Source organism: Brachycentrus maculatus, unplaced genomic scaffold (genome assembly GCF_059751285.1).
Source record: "Brachycentrus maculatus isolate JH-2025_06_01 unplaced genomic scaffold, ASM5975128v1 h1tg000199l, whole genome shotgun sequence".
Taxonomy (NCBI): Eukaryota; Metazoa; Arthropoda; class Insecta; order Trichoptera; family Brachycentridae; genus Brachycentrus; species Brachycentrus maculatus.
Window position 1 is genome coordinate 3,188,750 of NW_028280950.1, and position 26,430 is coordinate 3,215,179.

The 26,430-nt window shown below is 32.8% G+C and overlaps 1 protein-coding gene and 2 long non-coding RNA genes across 7 annotated transcripts; 2 read left to right on the forward strand and 1 right to left on the reverse strand.

Annotated features, from left to right (window-relative positions):
• The first annotated feature begins 724 nt into the window (after positions 1 to 724).
• Positions 725 to 10,215, forward strand: CaBP1 (Protein disulfide-isomerase A6 homolog CaBP1). The gene is made up of 8 exons (XM_088263377.1): positions 725 to 839; positions 1,813 to 2,012; positions 4,189 to 4,416; positions 6,536 to 6,697; positions 7,834 to 8,043; positions 8,124 to 8,281; positions 9,136 to 9,294; positions 9,499 to 10,215. Exons 1-8 carry the CDS (start codon positions 815 to 817, stop codon positions 9,653 to 9,655), a joined length of 1,299 nt encoding a protein of 432 aa, XP_088119503.1. The 5' UTR covers positions 725 to 814; the 3' UTR covers positions 9,656 to 10,215.
• A 6,220-nt stretch (positions 10,216 to 16,435) lies between these two features.
• LOC148307468 (uncharacterized) lies at positions 16,436 to 17,945 on the forward strand. Of its 3 annotated transcripts, none has more exons than XR_015837841.1 (3): positions 16,436 to 16,740; positions 16,870 to 17,313; positions 17,638 to 17,945. It is a non-coding gene; the product is annotated as an uncharacterized LOC148307468 (long non-coding RNA). The 3 variants fall into 3 exon arrangements; XR_015837840.1 differs by having other exon boundaries at positions 16,870 to 17,000; XR_015837839.1 differs by having other exon boundaries at positions 16,436 to 16,572; positions 16,870 to 17,000.
• A 6,106-nt stretch (positions 17,946 to 24,051) lies between these two features.
• LOC148307469 (uncharacterized) lies at positions 24,052 to 25,602 on the reverse strand. Of its 3 annotated transcripts, none has more exons than XR_015837838.1 (3): positions 25,273 to 25,602; positions 24,700 to 25,143; positions 24,052 to 24,375 (listed from the first exon to the last, which is right to left on the reverse strand). It is a non-coding gene; the product is annotated as an uncharacterized LOC148307469 (long non-coding RNA). The 3 variants fall into 3 exon arrangements; XR_015837836.1 differs by having other exon boundaries at positions 24,057 to 24,375; positions 25,013 to 25,143; positions 25,441 to 25,602; XR_015837837.1 differs by having other exon boundaries at positions 24,060 to 24,375; positions 25,013 to 25,143; positions 25,273 to 25,594.
• Between the last annotated feature and the right edge of the window lie 828 nt (positions 25,603 to 26,430).

Below are 26,430 nucleotides of genomic sequence, written 5' to 3' on the forward strand. Positions count from 1 at the left end.
CTTTCCTATTTACTAGTAAGTCAGCACTTTGCTAACTGGTCTACGGAGAGAGCTGAATTTTCGTATGAACTCTCGCCAATAGTCATATATAATTAAATATTTGGTCAAGCAAATTACTACCTACGACCGATAAAATAAAATATGTCTCTAATGCCAAGCAGCAGAAAGAGGATGAAACGAAAATATTTTAATCTGTACAAATTGATTTCAGACGTCTGGAAATTATGTTTATCTTTTACTCTCAACTATTTCTATGATTGCAAATCTTTTTGTTATAAAATTGCCCAATGTTAAAATAACTATCACAAAAATGCTATTTTAAGAAATTGATTATTAAAGAATGTTGATAATAAATCATAAATTAAACCAAATTCTAATTTAGTGGCTTTCTACTTAATATTCTTCAAATGTGGGCAAAACATAAGCATTAAAATAACATTAAACTACCTCGGTGCTGCTAAACGCCAACCTACCCATCCCCCTCCCCACACGCAATATTATTTGGTCCAATCGCATTCTTCCAAGTCAGCTCGCCATGAAATTTTCACTCAACGAGCTATCATTTTTATGCCACAACATAAAAAGTATACAGTTGAACCGTAAATTAGCTTTATACTACAAAATATTCGAAAGCTTTTTTGATTAAATTACTACTGCTGTTATGATGTCTTTTATTGCTGTAGACGTATTTTAAACTTATCTATGGTTACGCGTTTTAACAACTGACAGATTGCCGATTGCGGGGGATTGACATTCGTTGACGTGGTTAAAATATAATATTCGCCGGTAGTTCTTGTAAAAATAATACGAAAAGATGTTCTTCAAATTATTTATTATAGGTTTGTACAATCACAAAATACTTTAAACCCTTTGTTTGATATGAACAGGTTATATTCGTTATTGTTTTCAGTCTTAGGATCTAAAAAGGAAAAGGACAACTCTTGTTAATAAATATATTATTAGCGATATTCGATTTATTTACTATCATTGTGATTGTTTATTGCATTGTTTTTATTCCATCTAATAAGAAAAAACTTTTTTTAAACGTGTTATCTCCCTTAAACTATAGGCAAATATGTTCTTTGGCTTATTAAATACATTTCTAAATCAGAATTAAACTAAAAGCAACTGAATATTTTCTAACTGTTCATTTTACTATTCCAGATTTTTTTTTCGAGAAAATAGCTTGTTCGGCTCTTGAACTGTTTTTTCTCGCCCAAAAAACACATAAAAGTAAAGTTGCAAAATTTGCACTTAACTCTGGCTCCACATGGATGTTAGAAATGAAATGATTTCATTTGGAGCTTACAATGTTATTGCTTAAACTAAAAGGATTTTATTAGTATTTAAAGTATTGTTGTCTTTAATTCTGTTTTTCGCACGGTGTAAATTTTTGATGCCATAAATTCAACTATGTAGCTCTCGTCACTTATCAAAAACATAATCGTTTGCATAATAGTTTCACAGATATTTCACAAATTTTGTTTATTGATAGATATTTAAGTTTTTTTATTCATATAAAAAGCAAAGGAATAACGTTTGTATTGTTTTATTAAACCGGGTTGTTTTGAAATTGGGTAAAGAATAACCGCATTAAAACAGAATTAAGTGTATTATACTATTTATATATATATATATATATATATATATATATATATATATATATATATATATATATATATATATATATATATATATATATATATATATATATATATATATATATATATATATATATATATATATATATATATATATATATATATATATATATATATATATATATATATAAATTTATGTTATTGTTTTTAGCTTACTTTGCCCTTTGTGTTGATGATGTGCGTGGGGGATTTTACCCACCAAATGGAGATGTGGTGGAATTGACACCGAGTAATTTTGATAGTTTGGTGAAACAGAGTGATTCTATCTGGCTTGTCGAATTCTATGCACCATGGTGTGGACACTGTAAAAACCTTGTTCCAGAAATCACCAAAGTTGCCAAAGCATTGAAAGTAAGTGTTTAAAATTTAAGCTCCTTTTTCTTGTAGTACATGCTTGCTAACTTTTTCATCTTTTTTATGTTTTTAATTTTATTTAAAAAAAAAAAAAATTACTTTCTGATATTCAACTATTTTTTGTATTTTATATTAACACTATTATTCTAGTTCTACTTATAAAAGCTTATAACCTTTACTATGACCTTAATTATATTGTATACCCACACACAGGCCATGTCTTTGTGAGATCTATTTTTGTATTTATATTTATATTTTATTAATATTTTTTGTATTTGAATTTATGTCATAAGAATTAAAAATAAAGAAAAAAATTAAAAATTGTAAGCATACATATTTAATTTGCAGTACTCTGTATTCATTTTAGCAGTGGTGATATTTATACAGGTTTTTAGCTCTTATTGCGTCCTTGAATTGCAATGGTTACATCGACAAAAAAAAATATATAGAAAAAAATTGGATAAAGTTTTAAACGTATTGGATATTTAATAGCGTGTTTATAATTCTGGCGATGTTACTACAAATGTACAAAGATTATGTTTTTATTTATAAATATCTATCGATTGTTTATGAGAAAGTTCATAGCAGATCAAAATACTATTGTAAAACTATATTATGTAAACAAATTAAAAATAATCATCAGTTCACATTCAAGTCACGGAAATTCAATTAATACAATGGTATGGTATTAAGAATATAACATCCAGAAATTACAATACAATTTATAATTAAAACGTAACTTTGTTTTAAAATCACTACAAATATTTTATTATAACTTAGTTATAATGTCTACCGGTTTCGAAGCTAACCGCTTCTTTATCAAGACTGATTAATATAAATCTAGTCTTGATAAAGAAGCGGTTAGCTTCGAAACCGGTAGACATTATAATTAAGTTAAGTCAAAATATTTATTGTGATTTTAAAACAAAGTTACATTTTAGTTATAAAATGGAAAATCACAAAGTTCAAATATAATTTATACCCTACAATTATTCCAAAATCATGTTCTAATTTACAAACTGCGCCAGTCTTAATTATTAACACAAAACTGACGATTTATGATATGGCCTGGTAACCTGCATTATGATCAATATAGACTATGTGACCATGGGTGTACTGATCCATTTATAAATATAGAGACTGCATATCTACAAAAGTGAGCATAATGCCAAGTGACCACCCTTATGTATACGACTTTTATGTTACGACATGTTCACTTCACTCTTACGAGCGCGAGCATAAAGTGGTTAGTAATGATAGTATTTTAAATGTCTGGCCATTGGGTTATCATAATAAGACTTCACAATCGTTAGCCATTACCGTCCTGTGCCCTCCCAGTATGCCCTGCGGCAACCATTCCAACCGAATTGTGAAGTGCCTGGTATCATGAAGAAAATAACCAATTCGGGTTCAACTCTGAAAAGTGAGGTTTAAAGTGTGATACGCAATACGAAATGATTGATTTATATTGAGACTTAGTGATTAAAAGGCTTAAATTGCACCGAGTCTGTTCCCAATGTAAATGAACATATTTTTTTTTACATATCCTTATTTAGTGCCACGTGTATAAATATAATCTAATTCTTGCATAATAATAAATATTAACATTCTATTTGCATACTATCTTAGTCTCTAATACAAAACTTATGATTAAACACTAAGACCAATTAGTACCTAAAATTAATATTTCTCTTTCATATATCTTTTGAATATTTATTTTGATAATTTTAAAATTGTAATATAATGTTCCTTTATTTACTGCTACTAACTCATGCGAGTCCCTTGAGGTAAAATATTAACTAGAGAAAATAAAACATAAATAATCATTTATATTTAAAAAAAAAACTTATGTTGTTGAAATAATTCTTAATTTTTTGTGGACGTTTGGACGTATTCGTAACATGTTTTAAAAGATGTAAAAATTGGAACAAAACTAGAATCATTTATGCGATCAGTTAATTTTTCACCAAATCTTGAATATATCGCCATTTTGTTCTTAGAATATCATATGCAGTAGAAGCTAATCACAATGCTGGTTTCCATGGAGCTCTTCCAACATATTTTGTATAATAATCGTTATAACCAAATTGTTGACAAATGAAATGTAATTTTATGAAACTATTAGATTTGTAAAATATATATTTGAGTTATACTGTCATTAATTTTTTTATAGGGCATCGCCAAGGTTGGGGCAGTCGATGCCGATGAACATCGCTCTCTCGGAAGTCAATACGGCGTGTCTGGATTCCCAACTCTGAAGATCTTCGGTCTAGACAAAAATAATCCTGAAACATTCAAAGGAAGTCGTACTGCCTCGGACATGGCAGACGCCGTGTTGAAGGCTGCTTCAGCTAAAGTTAGAGCTGAACTTGGTGGAAAACCTGATGGAAAGTCTGGAAAGGTAATAATAGAACAGCACTGTGAATAAGACAAACCAGAGACATATGGTATGGGGGACTGGATTCCTGAACACTTTAACCGCTAACTGACTAATAAAATTTGACCTGACTTTATTTACCTGACCTATTTTTTTTTGTATTTATGACAAACACATTTTTTTCTTCACCCATACCACATTAAATAAATATTTCATCTATTTAAAATACTGTTTCAATTATTTATTATTATTTGTGACACTTTTGCTTAAATTTTCAGAAATTTATGTTATTTTATATATACAGTGAAACCTCTCAAAACGAGCACAATTCGTTCCAGCATCTTACTCGTTAAGCAAATCATTTTTCCTATAGAAATCAATGTAAAATACAATAATTGCGTTCCATGCCGAAAAATACTCAAATTAAAAAAAAATATTAACGTTTATTCAAATAAAATAACTTATAAATTGTGAAGGGGTATAACAACTTAAAATACAATTTACTTTGAAAAAAAAATCATACCAAATAATTCATCCCTTTTAACTAGAAAACTGTCTGAAGATATTGGTTTTTGCTGACGCTTTAAAATTTGGTGAAAATGTGTCACAACATTATTATTGAATAAATTTTGAAGAACAAATAGCCACCCCCTTATAAGGGTGATGCTTCTTAATGTACGACCCACAGTTTCTCATGCTTTTAGCATTTCTCTTATTGTGCTAGAAGATTGTAACACTGCTACTTCCTCCTACTCCGTTAACAAGTTCTCCATAATTTCTTTTAACTCCAAACACGATGCAACTCCATAAGCTCTTCGGTGGTCAGGTCTTGGTTATGCTCTTTCACAAGCTCTTCAATATCGTTGCTATCCACCTCGAGACCCATGATATAGACCAATGACACAATTTCGTTGACTGTAGACTCTACAGGTACTATTTCAAAATCACATTAGACAACACTCTGGCCAAAGTTATTTTCCAGGCTGAAGTGAGGGTCCCCTTGGTAACTCCTTCCCATGCGCGGAAGTCCTCACTCACGGTGAAAAAGGGACTTGACCTTTCTCTGTAACTCATTATACGAATCATCGCTCGTCAACGGAGCAACTTTTACACATTTTTTTCCTCGTTATGCAAATCACTCATGAGAAGTTCCACTGTATATTAGAAAATTAAAATGATTTGTTTATTTGTCTATCATTTATCAATGTGCATATAAGTAATAATACACATGGAGTATCCTGATATGATTTTATTGATAGTGCAGAAGAAAATTACAAAAGCAAAGCTGTTTTTTTTATGTGACTTTTATTTTTAATTCAACCAGTTTTATTTATTTTTAATATCTTTAATTTGGCTCCGCTTGCTCTGAAATATTATCTTAAAACTGATGAAACATACCTATATAATTTATACAACATTTTTTTATATGAGTTACACAAGAGTGAGTGAATTAATGATTATAATAATCTTAGAATAATTAGCTTTTGATTTCAAGAAAATGAATAATGATCAAATAAAATTGAGGTGTTCCTGACAAAAAAAAATTAAGTTTGTTAAAATTAGTAAAATCGTTCTGATGAACAGTATTTGTACTGGAAATAATGAAGTACTAATTTTATTTTAAATAGAAAGTTAAAACATCTACATATGATAAATTGAAATATTAGCAAAAAATTCATTGAGATTTTGGAGCCTACAATCTTCTACCACCTTTCCCAGTAGTGAATTAAAATATTTTTTTCATAATTGGAAAAGCGTAATTTTATAGATAGTATTAACAGTTTTCAAAACATTTTTTCAAATGTCAACGACGGGCTGATTTCGAATAAAATAGTCATCGTGCAAATATAATTTTAAAGTACCATAAGAAATTTCGTCTTAACTTTCGGGTTCGTTGGTACCATGGGTTTTTTTTACTTATTAATTTATTCACCCTTACATCGTATTCGATTTTATGAATAAAATATGGAATATTTTAATAATACACTAAATGTAAGCATCAATTGCCCAAATATTATTCATCAAAATCTTGAGACATAGTATTGATTGAAATGTAGTGACCGTGCATGTAAGTAACATAATGGTTAACATGAATATGATTTATGACAAAACTTAGTACTTATTTAATTATTTTTATTTACAGGGTGATTCTAGTGAAGTCGTGGAGTTGACAGATTCTAACTTTGATAAGCTTGTAATGCAGAGTGATGATTTGTGGTTAGTTGAATTCTTCGCTCCTTGGTGCGGCCATTGTAAGAGTTTAGAACCTCATTGGGCTAAAGCGGCTACTGAACTTAAGGGTAAAGTAAGTACCCACAAATATTTTTAGACACTGTTGATTGGATTATATTTTTTTACTAATCAATTAATTTATTTCACTAATTAAGATTCATTTATTTCAGTATGAAAAATCTTTTAGGTTGAAAAAGAAATTATTTGAATGTTTATTTTAATTTTTTATGAAAATCTTTTAGGACATTATTTATTCACTTTTTGCTACGATTTCTTGACCAATGCATAATTATTAATTCGTCGAGTCCTCAATGTAACATTATGAAAAATATACTGTGGTGAAAATATAAATAATAAGAAAAAATATATAAAATATGTATAGAAAAATATCACAGTGGAAAGATGCCAAAAACTTATAGAATCAATGCCTTAAAAATTTATGTTTATGATAAATGGGCACCCTACTCAGGGTTTCTCGTTGGGTTTTTCGGAGAAACGATTATTGAAACAAATATAGTATAAACTTTCAACTGTTATTTTTTTTCAATTTAATACATCTATGTAATTGCATTAGTGATTAATTTTTATAATTTACTTACAAACATAACTTCAAATGGATGATTTTACATATTTCATATAAGCACCCCTATTTGCATGCCTGCCATTGTATACATTTTTATTACACACTTACATATTGTTATTTGGCACGAATCGTTATTTTTATGTGAAACTATTATTAACATTTAGTGCATCTTTAATGGCTATTTTATTTGATTTACATGTTTATCACGACTAGAAAGTAAATCATATTTCTGCGTGAAATATAATACGGTAATAAAAATGGAATAAGGATAGTTATCATGACTCTACCTTTTTAAAATGTAAATTCGTTTTTGTTTTAATGTTATGCTTGGTATCCAATTAAAATATTATGCTTAGTTAACATTTGTTTGTTTAGAAAAAACTAAAAATGTTTGAAACAATAGTTAAAATACCATCTGTTTATAAAAAAATTAAGAAAATAGGTTACTTTCCTCCAGTTGCTACAAAAGTAAAGTAAATAAAAAAGAATGTGCGTACGACTCCATGAATAAATTTCAACTGGCTCGTACTGCACTCGTTACAAAAAATGAAAAAACTTTCCGGTACGCCTAACATCAGAGTCAAAACTAAAAACTCTAAAACACCTTTACATTTACTGTTTTTCAGGTAAAACTAGGAGCATTAGACGCGACCGTTAACCAGGTAAAGGCTAGTCAGTATGGAGTCCAAGGTTACCCGACCATTAAAGTATTTTCAGCAGGGAAGAAGGATTCTGATTCTGTGTCTGAGTATAATGGGGGCCGTACTTCCAGCGACATAGTCAATTGGGCTTTAGAAATGGTTTCAGAAAATATGCCAGCGCCAGAATTAATTCAAGTAAGTATTGATGTAAATTTATTTTAATGATAACTTGTTAATGACTTATATGTAAATTTCTATTATTCCTTTATTTTCAGATTGTTAATGAGAAATCTCTCCAAGATACGTGCGGAAACAAACCATTGTGTGTAATATCAGTACTGCCACACATATTAGATTGTGATGCAGCATGCAGAAATGGCTTCTTGGAAATTCTCAAGACTATGGGGGAGAAGTATAAGAAGAAAATGTGGGGGTACGTATTTGTCTGCATCTATAGTGTGGTCATTAGCGTATTTGGCTCCCGTTCTACAAATCCCAGGCTTGATTTCCAGGGGGGGGGTCCAAGAAGAATAAGTGATTTATTCACCTTGCCTTCTTGTGTTTACCAATCAGAGAAATACTGCCTCAATATGATGCATTGCCCTATGCACCATTATGTGCAGATATTATGATAGTAATAAATATCGCCAATTTATATAGCGCCGTTTCCGTAGCGGCGCTTTACAATGTACAATAATTAAAGAGATTTGGAAAAAGGTGGGTCTTGAGTTTAGATCAAAATACGGGCAAATTTTAGATTGATCTCAGGTTTGAGAGTAAGTCGTTCCACACTACGGGACCAGCAATGGCGAAGACCCTATCACCAAAATCATTATTGAGATGACGTTTAGGCTCCGATAGCTGATGTGGTCGCTGATCGAAGGGTTGCCTGTCTTCTGCTGACTAACTCAGGATAACAGAGCTCTGAGATATAAACCGGTGCCATTCATGAATTTCCCTCTACAGCATCCAGGAAAGTTTGAAAGTTATTCTTTCTGGAGAAGTTCTTTTAGGTGTTCCAAGATGTGTGAAAATTTTGGCATTTCGGTTATCAATCGTGCTGCGGCATTGAAAACTGATCGGATCTTATAAGAGATGTGTTTTCTTTACAACCAACATTTTTATTTATCTCCACTCATTAACAAGTCAAATTAACAATACCAGTATGAAGGGATGAAAACGATGCCATCACCAGAAGACAACTTTATTAAAAAGAGCCATGGAAGATTTTGCTTTCTTTTGACGCTGCCTTATACACACATTTTTTTAAAATATAACGTATTGTAGATGGCTGTGGAGTGAAGGTGGAGCCCAACCAGGAGTAGAGGAAGCGCTGGAGATTGGTGGATTTGGATATCCCGCCATGGCTGTGGTGAATATCAAGAAAATGAAATATTCTATCCTTAGAGGATCATTCTCTGAACAAGGAATTAACGAATTTCTTAGGTTGGTAAAATTTTTAACACTGGAGAAGTTTATTTACCTAATGGTTTTATTTAACAAAAAATATGTCTGTATATCTTCAAATTGAAAATTTAATTATTCAATTTACTAAAGAGTGATTCAAAGAAACTAAATATAATATGTGGGCAGGCATTATCCAAATGTTTTATAATTTTTGTTATACTGTTAACTTTTATCTTCTTTCAGGGATCTCTCATTTGGGCGAGGTCAAACTGCACCTGTGAAAGGCGCCGAAATGCCAAAAATATATGAAAATGACCCTTGGGATGGAAAAGATGGAGTTTTACCCCAAGAAGATGATATTGACTTATCAGATATTGATTTAGATAAAGATGAATTATAGACTAACGAGTAACATATCCATTTATTCAGTTACATACATGTGTATGAATGTTGTGTCATCTTCAGCATAATCAAACGCTCATATATCAGTGCAAATATACCAAACTGTTTCAGTTACGTGTGGAAGTTTTAACTATGCTGGGGGTCTTCCAATATCATAATGCCACCTCTATTCTTGTGAACTTTATAATAGGATATTAGGAAGATTGTTGAACATGCCGAGTAATGTCACAATTCCATATTTTTAAGTTAACCAAAGTCTGAGAAAATCACTTCTTCTGATACCCTAAATATAAAACTGTCGCACATTAAAATAAAGTTAACGTTAACATAATGTAAAGTGATCAATGTTGTTAATCTGTTTTGTGTATTTTGTAATAGCAATAGTGAACGATGACTCTTTGGTGTATTTTGTAATAGCAGTATTCTTAACAATTAACTCCATCATAAAAGTGCACAATATTTATGTGTATCTAAGAACTTTATTTTTAATGAAAAATTTAACATTTTTAAATACTATGGTACTTTGTCAGTGGAAGTGAAATAAATAATTAAAACAAATTGTATCTTTACTTTCTCCTGGAATTCTCCCATGAAAATGTATCTAATTGACTCATCAACTTGGTTATTGTTGGCAACGGCCAAATAGTCCTAACAGCCGTTTGCCAAAACTTAAGCTGGGCAATAAATCATCATATATATATATATATATATATATATATATATATATATATATATATATATATATATATATATATATATATATATATATATATATATATATATATATATATATATTTATATATATATATAAAATTCTAAAATCATCACAGTTTAACCTCTAGCTCGATTTCTAGTGTCAAACTTTCCGTCCCGTGCTGGATTGTTTTACATTATTATATTTTTGACAAAAAAAGCATATTTTTGCCTATTTTTTGTACTGAAACTTTCGGAAATCCATCATTGATGTTCACAGTACATAATTCACTTTACTTATTATGTTTTAATAGTGCATTTACACAAAAATATTAATATTTACGGACTCGCGGCCGAAAAATTGGCGGCTGTATAGAAGACGCGGCTGTCGTATAGTCCATTCGTTGCGTGCGCGCAGTTTTTTTTTAAATGCGTTGTATTTGAAATTAAAATGAAATGTATTTGTATGTATTTAAAATGAAATTTAGAAAAATATTTTAAATTAAAGTTTATCTTGAAAAACGGACATGATCAATATTTCAAAATTGTGTGAAAATATTCAAAGCAGTGATTAGAACAAAAATGCATTTTGCATGTGGGACATAAAAATTTTGTGACTTTATTCCTTTTCTCGCGTATTGGTTATGGTCGCTATCACCATTTTTGTTTTCAGAATCGTTGTTTCTTATAAAAAACACGATATTTTCTTCATTGTCGTATAAATTTTAAACAGGAAGAAATATATTTATGACGATCAAAGTTTTAACAAAAAAATGCTTCCAGTATTCGAAGCATCGCACGATAATAAACAACAAAAAAAATAGTACAAAATATCACAAAGCACCGTGTTACACAACCACTTGTTAGTTAATCATAACACCCTTCTCGTTCCACACAGTTAATAAATATAATAATTATGAAAATATTTTATGGTAATTTAGATCGCCTATACGAACATACTATACGATACTGAGAGCATGCGCCGAGCATCAGCCGACCGGAAGTATTCACGATAAAGTTGACACTAAATTGAAATAATTTTGATATTTTATGACACTAAATCAAAAAGAACTTATTCATCCATGCCTCAAACCAAATTTAAGTGCAAAAAGTTATGCATAGGTGTTGATATAAGTACGTAAAGTTGAAAAACGACTATGCATGCGATCCGCAGTCAACTGTACCTTTATAAAAAACAACAATAGATGCGATCCGCAGCTTACGGGTTAATCTAACAAAGACACACGACAAGTCGTGTATACAAAGTGTCAAAATCTTATGTTTTGTCATAATGTTACCGCCCCTCAGACCTGTGTGTATATATATATAATACAATATCGGAGTATACCATACATTGGTTACATCTTATGTGGGGTGAGCAATAACAACTTAACCTTGTGTCCTTACATAGGGGTGGATATCAATTTAATAAAAATGCAATTACATAAATATAGTTTTATTCTATTAAAAAATGTGATTCTAATAAAAGAAGCCCAATAAGGCTATGTGAAGCAACTTATAATACATATTATGTTTAATTTGTCTTTATAAATATACTCTTTGAAGTAAAAGAAAAACTCGGATGAAACATTGACTTAACCTATGTCACCCTATAAAATATGTGCCTATATTATTTGAAAAACATGTAAATTAACCACAGAATATGTTTCAAGTCAATTTGGTATTTTTAACAGGATTTTATTTAGTATCATTCTTTTAGAAGGGGTCTTTACCATTTCTTTAGCCATTGTAAAAATATTAATGATTGCAACTAGCCAGAGTAAATAATTGGCTAGCTTTACTACATTTATTAAATACGTGATGAACACATGTGGCATATTGTGGCCCTCAAAAGTGCATGTGACATAAACAAACACATTTAGAAACAAAGTATGATCCAACGGGAAGTTAATCATTATGTAAATTCAAAAGTAAAAAAAAGGTAGTATTTGACTTTCATATTTCCACAGATGTTACAGTGAAGGCGGGTTGAAAACTAAATTGAGATCACAATGATAAACAAATTACTTAAAAGTTGATTTTTACTTATTAGAATTGAATGTATCACCTTTTAAATTGTTTTTATTAACAAACAATGCATTTTAAATAACATTTTTCTCATGATAAATAATAATCAATTCTAAATAAACTACGTACATTAGATTTACTTAAAAACATTAATCAGTCAATTATAAATAACCATTAATTTTAATTACTTATATGTTACATGGCAGTATAATAAGCAGGTGTATAATTATATTGTACTTATTTTTTCAACAAAATAGACAAATTAGTATTGAAACATGTTGTGTATGGAAGATTAAAAAAATATATAAATAATATTACGCTCACTCCTTTCAAGAACATCATAAATCTAAAATCGTCAATTTTCAGTTGTGCATGTTTTCGGAATGCCCAAAAAATGTACTATATCCCAGCAAAAGCGGCATATTTTTAACTTAATATTTACCCGCTACAGGGCAGAAAGTGTTGTTTTTGCATTTTGAAGAAAAGGTATTGTTTAAGTATTTTTTGAAATATACTAAATATTTTTCGAATGGAGAAAAAACATTCAGGTTTTACCTAAAAAGATCTGTTGCACAGTAAAAAGTTCCAATAAGTGGCTTGATATTCATTTTTAATACATTGTATTATATTACTTAACTTTAAAAACGTTCTACTGAAAAATCAAGTTTTTTGATTTATGACGTTCTTGAAAGGAGTGAGCAATTTGTTTACTTGAAATACTTTTCAACGTTTGGTCCCTTCAAATTCTGTATATTTAAAATTTGTTATTCAAATTTTGTGTTGTGTGGAATTGTGTTGTGAGACCCAGAGTAAGTAAAAAGTAGGAAGTTCCAAAAAAACTGAAATTAATTTTCTAATGTTGCAAATAAAAGATAATCTTTTAACACATACCCAAAAAAGCTTAAGCTATCCTTCAGAGATCACAAACACTAATGTTATTTAAATTTTTTTTATTTTTCACAAACTAAAGTCTTGAAACACAAAATATGCAATGAGCAAATAACTCAGAAAACTCAATAAATAAAAATCAAGTATTCCCCAATTGTATCATTTTGATGATGTAAAGATAAACATCGGGTATGCCCCCTATTTTGTTTTGTTATCATTATTATAAATACTTTCTATCGTGAGAATACAGTGTGTTATCTTTATTTTAAAATAATGTCAATTCCTCTCAATAAAGGGGATTTTTATTTTTTAATATATTATAAACATTTATTTTTAAGTATAAAAATATTTATGCTCGTAAATAATTAAAGCATTTTTCTAGATTATACGAATAATTAGATCAAAGGTTTTACAGATATGTAGTGTATAGATTTAAAAATAGTAATACTTAATAATTTGAGATTCATAATTATATTAATATTCACGATTCTTCACTCAAAGTATTCACATACAATTTTATGTTGTAATCAATACTAATCTAACCGCATAGTCTTAAAATAGATAGTAGATAATTATTATCTACATACATATGGCCACCTCCATAATGTTGTGGTTGACGCAGTATGATCTTACAACTATACATGCATTTTGTGACTGAATTTAATTGTGTACCTACATAATATAATATATCTTATTTGTCATGGACATTTATTTTCACTTAGAAATAATATAATTAGGAATGCCTATTTTATAACTGTTATAATTTGTCACTGAGATGTATGCACAAACAATAATCATATAAATTGATACATATATGCAAATTTTAACCCTAATTCCACAATTTATATGCAAATGATGTATAAACGATCAATCTGTGATGACAGTCACTTGTCACATTAAAACAGAAAAACAAATTGGAGAAAATGCCTACCAACTCCATAAAAACAATTGATATATGGATATAAAAATGTAATTAAAAGATAGTCTAAATCGTAATTAATAAGAATTACTAAGGAACTACTTTATTATTATATTTATATCACTAACTTTGATGAATTCCCTTCTAATAAACTAAAATTTAATTACTAAAAAAACTTGATTTCTTAATGATGTTTTTGGGTTCATTGAAAGTAATGTCTGAAACTACAGGTTACACAAAGAGCTATGGAGAGAAGGATGCTAAACATATGGATAAGGGAAAAGACCAAGGCAACAGATGTGGCTCGAAGAATTGTGGAACTAAAGTGGAACTGGGCAGGACATGCGGCACGTATGTCTGAAGATAGATGGACGAAAAAGGTGCTTGACTGGAAGCCTAGAACAGGACGCAGAAGCGTGGGTAGGCCCCAGACAAGATGGTCCGATGACAATAGGAAAGTGGCCGGCCTGCACTGGAAAAGAGTAGCATCCGACAGAGAACTGTGGAAGTTTAAGAGGGAGGCCTTTGTTCAATACTGGACACAAGAAAAAAGCTGATGATGTTTTTTAAAAATATTGTGAAACCCGAGAAGATAATAGTCAAAATTAATTAAGGGAGTACTTAATGACAATCAAAATATATATTTAAAACAAATAATTGATATTATTCATCAGAAAAAATGGATTTTCTTTAAAAAGTAAAAAAATATATATAATTTTTGCATCAAGAGTTTATCTATATGATTAAAATTTTATTTAAACTGAAGAAAGCTCTATAACATCATAGTTACGTTCTTTTTTGCAAACAAGAGGATAAAATATGAAGAAATAATAAGTTCCTGCGGATAGCATGATTACACTAAGAATTATTGCAATGATTCCCCAAGCTGAAAGTACCATTCCTCTTCTTGATGTTTGAGATGGTTTCCCGGTTGCTAAAATTGTACAAGGACTACAAATTATGTATTGCTCTTTTTATAATTTTTTTATTTTAAAAAAGAGAAATATTTATGTTTTTATTATTTACACAAATATTTCAATTTCATACTATTTCTGTGAGCCTAAGCGGCTCATTATTAGAAATAGGTATCAAATTGTGGTAGAGTGGATTCGAACCGAGAAACTCTGACTTAAGAGTCCGCGACACTAACCACGGGACCACAACCCGATACAATTTACAAACCATAAAATAATAAATATATTAAAGATTTGTGGAATGCTATTACATAGTTTTTCCAATTAAATATAACTTTGTAAAATATCACTCAAAGTTAAATTATGTAATTATTAAAACCATTTAATCCTTACAGTTTGTTTACAATTTTTAAATAAACAATTACACTCTAAGCATTTAAACAGCACATTATAAAAATCTAGTTTCACTACAAATTTAAATCAAATCATAAAACTAATTTACTTCATTATTTTTTTATTCCAAACAAAGGTGAAGTGTACAGGCCTCTGAAGTTCATTAGACATATACATTATTTATAATTTTAAAAGTTGTTAACATAAATTATTGACTGAAGTTTGGTGATATTTTTCAGTGTCTTACCAATTTAACTCTTGGTCAATGTTTGATGTTGGTATTGAGAATTGACGGATATGATGAATGAGTTAAGGTGATCACATAACTTACTTTTATTAGTCTCTTTCGAAATATTATTATTGACCTCTTGTGCATATCCACCTCCTGAGTAACCAGCAGTCCTCGGAATGTCATATTTCGAGGCCTTGCTTCCAGCACCTGACCGGTATCCTCCAGTCAATCCTTCGGAATAAGCTAAAACTGCAGAAAGCCCCGAACGTAAATAAAGTTAAAGAACAAGCAATACAATATATGTTTTCAGTTATGAATAATAAAAAAAAACAAATTTACCATATACAATAATAAAAGAAAACATAAATAATTTCTTCATCGTGCTTTCGTTAAAAACAAAAGAATTGTCCCTTCTCTAACCAAAGCACAAGATAATGTGACAAATGATCAATTAAAAAAAATTCAAAAACTTTTTAAATTTAACTAAAGAATTACTAATCAAAATCACATTAAAAAATCAGTCAAAACTTATAAAATTCATTCTTGTTATGCTGGTCACTCACGACGAGGAAAATAGTAGATTTTGTTACATTTTCTCTGGTTTTGTAACGTTCAAGTACGAATTTTGGAAAGACGAAAGATTTCACTGCCAACCTGGCGATGTGACGCGAAATCGAATACCTACAGCGCCATCATTAGTATATGATATTTGTATATAAGCTTCGTTCGAGTCTGGCCGGGCGACCGTCATGAATTCATTGCACAAACTAATTTATATAATTCATTGTAAACGATAAATGACACGCCGGGTGATCTCGTGTTGAAAATAACTATTATGTATTGGAAATGTGAGTACTTCATTATTGGTAAGGCGTTTCCTCTCATTCCGCCGTTTGCTAAACAGCTGTCAAACAAATTACGCAAGAAATTTGTCTCGACTGCTGCTCAAATAAGCGCTAATTAGAAGAAATATGTATTCTATAACCTCCCGAATGACCCCATCAACAGCATTGCAGGTAATCAACTGTTTTTGTTGTTGTTTTTCATGCCTGAAAAACTGTGCAATCTTCTTTGTGTGAAATGTCATTCTGACAGTCCGTTGACAGCGAGTCTGTTTTTATTATCGTTTTTATGTTATATTTTAGGTAAAGTACGGACAACCGACTCTGAGCTGTCGGCAGAGCCACCTGGGAAATTTCGGAACATTGTCGGGATGGCAGAAGCCGAGTTTAAATATCCTTTAAAGAAAATACCCTGCGTGTCCAGCGCTCAAGAGGTGAACGATTAAATGTTATTTGAAGCCCACCTTTCATAAAGAGTTACACTAATCGCGCCATATCATCCGAGCATGGACTCGTAAGAAAGAAGCCAAACATAATTACAAGTACATTTATTGTCATATAATGTTGTTTATTGCAATATATGCATATAAAATAAGATTCAACAAACACAAAAGATGTCATTCAAAAATAACTACAGCACGTGGCGTATAGATTTTGAAATGGTTTTCCAGTTTTACTTATACAGTTACAAATGTCAATTTACTAGTGGGTGCAATGCTTGGCCATGTTTTGTTCACAAAGAAATAGGTATGGATGATAATTAATAAATAATATTCGATATATGATGTAAGAAGACCAGCCCGCCGAAGCTTGCAATCGCAATACCGGACTGGACTCTTGATGCTGACAAATTTTCAGCCCCCATCTGTGCTCCACGAGCAGTTTTATGATGAGGTTGGAACTCTTCATATCAGCCCCTCCGGGAAGCCTGCCACTGTATACCTTATAAGACCATCTCAGTGTATACCGGTGTCTGATATCCTCATAATCGGAGATCGCTCAGTGGGTCGTAATGCTCGCAATTATTTTTCAAACATATAAACTAATTCTGTAACTTTGTTACCTTTTCAGACTCGTACAACTATTGGCAAATGACTTGTCGCGGCAGAAGGGTTCCATTTCCCCCATTGTGTTGGCGCTTTGGACAGTTTCATTTCCTAGCGCTGGATCAGAATATATAAACTACAGAGGACGATTCGGCATTGTTTTATTTGGATGTGTAGCCAGTAATTACTGTTTTAGTGTTTGCAGATATGTATAGGCAGATAGATGATATAACCATGAAACGTGTGTTATTGCACAATTTTCTTGGGAGTTATTCATCGTGACTAATATATGTATACTCTCCCCCCTGAAAATAAACATATTATGCTCTTAAATATGTTTTTATTTTGTTCATTAATGACCGAGATCCTTGAAAAGTATCATCCTATCCCGCTCTCTGTGATCTTACAACATTGACCTTAATTTTTTACAGAAATGCAATCTAAAGTAACTAACTGACCATCACGCCGCTTCCGCAGGGATAGGCAGAGAGAATAGAACACCACACCACGCTACTCTTGTCTTTGTACACATTCTTCTTTACGCATCCCCTCACACATCCTCCTCCCAACCCTTATCCGCACCCCAAAGGTGCATAGGGCACTGCATTATATAGAAGCAGTGTTATCTTGATCGTTAAATACACGAAGGAAAGGTGATCAGCCTTTCGCTTCAGGTACCAGTCCAGGGTCATATTAAATATATATTTGACTGAAAAATCAATAATATTTATTGCGACCCTCTTGGGAATCAAACCCGGGACCTCCAGCATGGTAGCCTAGAGCGCTAACCGCTACACTATGGAGGCGGACCTCATACATACCCGCCGATTATTCGGATTCCTGAATTGACCACTTTCAATTATTTTAAATACTTGATCATGCCAAGTTTTGCCCGGTCGTCCTCTGCTCATGTTCCCAACAAGATTCGCCTCATAAATTTCTTTTACAGTCCTTTCTTCACTCGTTCGTTTAGATCTTTTATAACTAACTAACTAACCATCACGCCGCTTCAGGCAGAGAGTATAGAACGCCACACCACTCTGTCTTTGCAAACATTCTTCGCCTCTTCCACGTTCATGCATCTCCTCATACATACCCGCCGATTACTACGACTCCCAACCTGACCACTTTCAACTATTTGGCATACCTGATCGTGCCATGTTTTTCTTGGTCTTTCTCGGCTCCTTTTCCCCATTACATTCGCCTCATAAATTTGTTTTACCGTTCTTTCCTCACTCATTCGTTCCACATGTCCAAACCATCTCAACGCACCTTTCTTAATTTTATTGATAATGGTTATCTCCGCTTTGCATTCCTTCCTTATTTCACTATTCGAACATCTATCATGCATCGTTTTGTCGCACATTCTTCTGAGAGATTGCATTTCGACTGCACTCAGTCTACTTTCATCCTTCTTTTGCCAACTCCATGTTTTACTTCCATACATTAGAGTTGGAACCAGGACTCCGTTGCGCACTGCCAGTTTAGCTTCCGCTGATAGGTTTTTATTTGCCATAACTGATATTATTAGAGGGTATTTCTTTTTCATCGACAATTTTAATGACTTCCTTTAATCTGACTCTATCGAATGCTTTAGTAAGACCTGCAAAGCAGAGGTAAGCTGTCTTATTGAACTCTCTTGCTTTTTTAACTATTTGTCTAACAACAAATATGTTGATATTATTTATGTCCGAGTTCACTCGGTTTCTCACCGTCACATATTTAGCATATTCTTCTGGTGACGGTGAGCTTCTGTATTTCAGATGGTTTTTCTTCGGCGAGTTCCTTGACTTCATCAGTACACCATTTTATCAATAATGATTATCTCAGCCCTGCATTCTTTCCTTCTTTCACCATTCGAACATCTATCATACATATTTTTGCCTCACATACAAATAATGTAAATAAAAATAAAAATAATAGCACAACCTGGCTGAACGGTGGAATACGCGTGAATAGCCAATAAATAAAAAAAAGACATTCATAACAACAGCAATGGGGGCGCGAGATAGAGACAGGCATGAATTAGAAAGAGATAGAAAGGCATTCGCCGGAGCTAGCGATTGAGTTTGGCTTAGTCCCCAGAACCAAAGATCAAAGACGAATATCTATTTACTTATATTTCTTCTTTTTTTATGGCTGTTCACGCTTCTAGCCAATGCGAGTTATTTTTTATTTATATATTATTATTTTACACTTTTTACAATTTAAAAAAAGATAATTGTTTGAGTTTTTATTATTTACAAAAAAAAACTTCAATTTCATACTATTTCTGTGAGCCTAAGCGGCTCATTATTAGAAAGTGGTATCAAATTGTGGTAAAGTGGGTTCGAACCGAAAAACTTTGATTAAAAAATCCGAGACACTAACCACGGGACCACAACCCGATACGATTTGAATTCAAATGCAATTCGCCGCGCCGCACATAGGGGCAAGATGACTCGAAAACAACAAAAGCGCGGTCGTGCGGAACAGCTTTTGAAGATAGTTCTGAACGATGCAATCGCCGCAGAATTGAAAATCTAGGGAACTCCACTCTACTTTCACAACTAGGTTATGCAACGACAATGAATCTGAAAGCTTCTGGATAGCCAGTTGCATCCAAATTATTAGCAGAAATAAAAATTATTGCAAACAAGTTTGGGAGGTTAATAAGGTTGAGATGTTAGTGGAAAATGGAATGCTAATGCTGGAGAGGTCTGAAAGGAAGCCGTCATTAACTCTAGAACACTACCCTCAACTTTATAGGCATGAATACTACCGTGGGGTACCTGAGTACCCCGTAGATATTTATGAGTTAGAAATAAAACTATAAATTTATCAATTAATTTCTTGTATTTACTCAAATGTACTATTACTTAGGCCTACAAATAAAACAAATTGAAATAATTTTTAAAATTTTTGTTTGCAAAGATTGCATATTTTTATTTGATGGATGCACAAATATGACGACGACAAGAGGAGCACGCGGTCCTCGATTTCCTATCTTTTATATGCGGACAGAAGCAGCAGCGATCAGGTTTGGTATCTCGAGGGACTGGTTCAGCAATGTCCATTTCATTTTTTAAAATACCATGTATAGATTTCCTTATATCCCGGGGCAAACATGGCCATTGTAATTTTTCTTGCATATACGGTGTTATAAGAGATTTTGCCATTTCCTTAAAAAATAGACGTCTTTTCGGAATGAGTTTCTTGTCTGGACTTCTTGACATAGTATAAAAAATCCAGGAGTTTACTCCTACTGTATTTAAGAGGGTATAGAAAATACACAAAGGCTATCTTCTCGTTTTTTCTAGACGTAGAATACTTTTTACTCATCTGGTCAAAAACATCTACCCACATTTTATTTTATTATAAAATGCTATAATTTCTGGCAGTAGTACTTTATTTTCTTCATTGATACGATACCACGAATGTCATCTTCATCGCCACTATCAGCGTATTTGCAAGCAACAAGAGTGGAGTAGTGATTTTGAGAATTAACACCAGGCTCTTCTAAAAGCTAAAATCTTGAATGAGGTCATCCAGTTCATCATCTGAAGCACCTCTAGTATTCATCTCCTCATTATCCAAATCTTCTAAAAACACTGCTTTTTCACCATCAGTTCTAAGACGTCGATTTGATCTATGAGACAAATGACTAACAAAAACGTAGATTACTTGTCATGGAAAATAACAAACTTATAAACATATGTAAAAAGAATAATAAAAACACGATTTTAAGTGATAATAAAAACATAATATACCTAATAAAAGAGTTAAATATTTATTTCAAGAATAATATTTAATAAAACTTACCAATAAATAACAAAGTTCAGCCGCCTTCGAATTTGAAAAAACTTTGACAACTACTACCGTGGGGTTCTAGAGTACCCCGGAACACCCGCCCACACGTCTGTACCTGCGCGACACTTCGATGGACAGTTCGTCGCAGTAACTAATAATTAGAGATTAGCTTGAATGGCGCAAGTGTGGATACGATATTTTTTTAAATACTGGGTTTTTAAAATCCTGTGGGGTACTCCAGTACCCATGGTAGCGTTTAAGAGTTAAACGGGTGCCCAATGAAATAAGATCTAGGTCTCCAATTAATGCCCTGCAAGTGCAGGCCTCTGACGCCCCCTCGGAATTATTAACTATCATTTTTTTTAAATCAGAATATTATATTTTTTAGTCGAAAATTTTAAGATAAATTTATATGTCAAGTATTGTCTTCTCAATCCAATTCCATTTTCTACTAACATCTCAATCTCATCGACCTCCCCTAACAAACAAAATTAATTGAAAATCATTTGTAAATGTGTATGAAATATATTAAATAACTCACTAAACAAACCAACTTAATAATGAAACTAACCCCAATTACAGGAAAACAAACGATTTCAATTCAAATCGTATCGGGTTGTGGTCCCGTGGTTAGTGTCTCGGATTTTTTAATCAAAGTTTTTCGGTTCGAACCCACTTTACCACAATTTGATACCACTTTCTAATAATGAGCCGCTTAGGCTCACAGAAATAGTATGAAATTGAAGTTTTTTTTTGTAAATAATAAAAACTCAAACAATTATCTTTTTTTAAATTGTAAAAAGTGTAAAATAATAATATATAAATAAAAAATAACTCGCATTGGCTAGAAGCGTGAACAGCCATAAAAAAAGAAGAAATATAAGTAAATAGATATTCGTCTTTGATCTTTGGTTCTGGGGACTAAGCCAAACTCAATCGCTAGCTCCGGCGAATGCCTTTCTATCTCTTTCTAATTCATGCCTGTCTCTATCTCGCGCCCCCATTGCTGTTGTTATGAATGTCTTTTTTTTATTTATTGGCTATTCACGCGTATTCCACCGTTCAGCCAGGTTGTGCTATTATTTTTATTTTTATTTACATTATTTGTATGTGAGGCAAAAATATGTATGATAGATGTTCGAATGGTGAAAGAAGGAAAGAATGCAGGGCTGAGATAATCATTATTGATAAAATGGTGTACTGATGAAGTCAAGGAACTCGCCGAAGAAAAACCATCTGAAATACAGAAGCTCACCGTCACCAGAAGAATATGCTAAATATGTGACGGTGAGAAACCGAGTGAACTCGGACATAAATAATATCAACATATTTGTTGTTAGACAAATAGTTAAAAAAGCAAGAGAGTTCAATAAGACAGCTTACCTCTGCTTTGCAGGTCTTACTAAAGCATTCGATAGAGTCAGATTAAAGGAAGTCATTAAAATTGTCGATGAAAAAGAAATACCCTCTAATAATATCAGTTATGGCAAATAAAAACCTATCAGCGGAAGCTAAACTGGCAGTGCGCAACGGAGTCCTGGTTCCAACTCTAATGTATGGAAGTAAAACATGGAGTTGGCAAAAGAAGGATGAAAGTAGACTGAGTGCAGTCGAAATGCAATCTCTCAGAAGAATGTGCGACAAAACGATGCATGATAGATGTTCGAATAGTGAAATAAGGAAGGAATGCAAAGCGGAGATAACCATTATCAATAAAATTAAGAAAGGTGCGTTGAGATGGTTTGGACATGTGGAACGAATGAGTGAGGAAAGAACGGTAAAACAAATTTATGAGGCGAATGTAATGGGGAAAAGGAGCCGAGAAAGACCAAGAAAAACATGGCACGATCAGGTATGCCAAATAGTTGAAAGTGGTCAGGTTGGGAGTCGTAGTAATCGGCGGGTATGTATGAGGAGATGCATGAACGTGGAAGAGGCGAAGAATGTTTGCAAAGACAGAGTGGTGTGGCGTTCTATACTCTCTGCCTGAAGCGGCGTGATGGTTAGTTAGTTAGTTATAAAAGATCTAAACGAACGAGTGAAGAAAGGACTGTAAAAGAAATTTATGAGGCGAATCTTGTTGGGAACATGAGCAGAGGACGACCGGGCAAAACTTGGCATGATCAAGTATTTAAAATAATTGAAAGTGGTCAATTCAGGAATCCGAATAATCGGCGGGTATGTATGAGGTCCGCCTCCATAGTGTAGCGGTTAGCGCTCTAGGCTACCATGCTGGAGGTCCCGGGTTTGATTCCCAAGAGGGTCGCAATAAATATTATTGATTTTTCAGTCAAATATATATTTAATATGACCCTGGACTGGTACCTGAAGCGAAAGGCTGATCACCTTTCCTTCGTGTATTTAACGATCAAGATAACACTGCTTCTATATAATGCAGTGCCCTATGCACCTTTGGGGTGCGGATAAGGGTTGGGAGGAGGATGTGTGAGGGGATGCGTAAAGAAGAATGTGTACAAAGACAAGAGTAGCGTGGTGTGGTGTTCTATTCTCTCTGCCTATCCCTGCGGAAGCGGCGTGATGGTCAGTTAGTTACTTTAGATTGCATTTCTGTAAAAAATTAAGGTCAATGTTGTAAGATCACAGAGAGCGGGATAGGATGATACTTTTCAAGGATCTCGGTCATTAATGAACAAAATAAAAACATATTTAAGAGCATAATATGTTTATTTTCAGGGGGGAGAGTATACATATATTAGTCACGATGAATAACTCCCAAGAAAATTGTGCAATAACACACGTTTCATGGTTATATCATCTATCTGCCTATACATATCTGCAAACACTAAAACAGTAATTACTGGCTACACATCCAAATAAAACAATGCCGAATCGTCCTCTGTAGTTTATATATTCTGATCCAGCGCTAGGAAATGAAACTGTCCAAAGCGCCAACACAATGGGGGAAATGGAACCCTTCTGCCGCGACAAGTCATTTGCCAATAGTTGTACGAGTCTGAAAAGGTAACAAAGTTACAGAATTAGTTTATATGTTTGAAAAATAATTGCGAGCATTACGACCCACTGAGCGATCTCCGATTATGAGGATATCAGACACCGGTATACACTGAGATGGTCTTATAAGGTATACAGTGGCAGGCTTCCCGGAGGGGCTGATATGAAGAGTTCCAACCTCATCATAAAACTGCTCGTGGAGCACAGATGGGGGCTGAAAATTTGTCAGCATCAAGAGTCCAGTCCGGTATTGCGATTGCAAGCTTCGGCGGGCTGGTCTTCTTACATCATATATCGAATATTATTTATTAATTATCATCCATACCTATTTCTTTGTGAACAAAACATGGCCAAGCATTGCACCCACTAGTAAATTGACATTTGTAACTGTATAAGTAAAACTGGAAAACCATTTCAAAATCTATACGCCACGTGCTGTAGTTATTTTTGAATGACATCTTTTGTGTTTGTTGAATCTTATTTTATATGCATATATTGCAATAAACAACATTATATGACAATAAATGTACTTGTAATTATGTTTGGCTTCTTTCTTACGAGTCCATGCTCGGATGATATGGCGCGATTAGTGTAACTCTTTATGAAAGGTGGGCTTCAAATAACATTTAATCGTTCACCTCTTGAGCGCTGGACACGCAGGGTATTTTCTTTAAAGGATATTTAAACTCGGCTTCTGCCATCCCGACAATGTTCCGAAATTTCCCAGGTGGCTCTGCCGACAGCTCAGAGTCGGTTGTCCGTACTTTACCTAAAATATAACATAAAAACGATAATAAAAACAGACTCGCTGTCAACGGACTGTCAGAATGACATTTCACACAAAGAAGATTGCACAGTTTTTCAGGCATGAAAAACAACAACAAAAACAGTTGATTACCTGCAATGCTGTTGATGGGGTCATTCGGGAGGTTATAGAATACATATTTCTTCTAATTAGCGCTTATTTGAGCAGCAGTCGAGACAAATTTCTTGCGTAATTTGTTTGACAGCTGTTTAGCAAACGGCGGAATGAGAGGAAACGCCTTACCAATAATGAAGTACTCACATTTCCAATACATAATAGTTATTTTCAACACGAGATCACCCGGCGTGTCATTTATCGTTTACAATGAATTATATAAATTAGTTTGTGCAATGAATTCATGACGGTCGCCCGGCCAGACTCGAACGAAGCTTATATACAAATATCATATACTAATGATGGCGCTGTAGGTATTCGATTTCACGTCACATCGCCAGGTTGGCAGTGAAATCTTTCGTCTTTCCAAAATTCGTACTTGAACGTTACAAAACCAGAGAAAATGTAACAAAATCTACTATTTTCCTCGTCGTGAGTGACCAGCATTATTAATTTTTCGCTGCATTCTTTCCAAATTCTTCGGGATGCGTTCCGTTAATGACAGTGATCTTTCAAAATATATCGATATTCTATCACGCTTTAATTTTTAATATTGAGGTGGGGTTTGTTGGTATTTTGTAAGAACAATAATATGGATGGTGGTGGTGTGGAGAAAAATTAAAAAATCGTTAGAGATCCTCTCGGAGGCGGTAAAATTTGTGAGGAAAGAATGATAAAACAAATTTATGAAGCGAATGTAGTTGGAAAAAGGAGCAGAGGAAGACTGAGAAAAACTTGGCACGGTCAGGTATGACAAATACTTGAAAGCGGTCAGGTTAAGAATTGAAATAATCGGTGGTTTTGTATGAGGAGATGCATAAACGTGGAAGAGTTTTGGGGAATGTTTGCAAAGGCAGAGTGGTGTGGTGTTCTATTATATCTGCCTATCCCTGCAAGAAAAGTCGTGATTGTTAGTTAGTTAAATACGGTTAGGTGCTTAGTGAAAGGTAAAATACTCGCTTATTTTATGAGAGATACTTTTTTTCATGAATATTTTGGACTCGTATTTATGGAATATGTATCAATTATTTGTCACTTTGTACTGTCAGAGCATCGCCCGATCCGCAATGATCGGAACGAAATCAAAAATTTGTATCGCATATTTTTGGAACTTTTGACGCATGTTGAATGGAATGT

Bases quoted from the DNA above. Each gene is read 5' to 3' on its own strand.
- CaBP1 (XM_088263377.1), top strand. From the start codon at position 815: ATGTTCTTCAAATTATTTATTATAG. The intron at 6,698-7,833 runs GTAAGTACCCAC...ACTGTTTTTCAG, and splicing joins CTACTGAACTTAAGGGTAAA to GTAAAACTAGGAGCATTAGA. The intron at 9,295-9,498 runs GTTGGTAAAATT...ATCTTCTTTCAG, and splicing joins GGAATTAACGAATTTCTTAG to GGATCTCTCATTTGGGCGAG.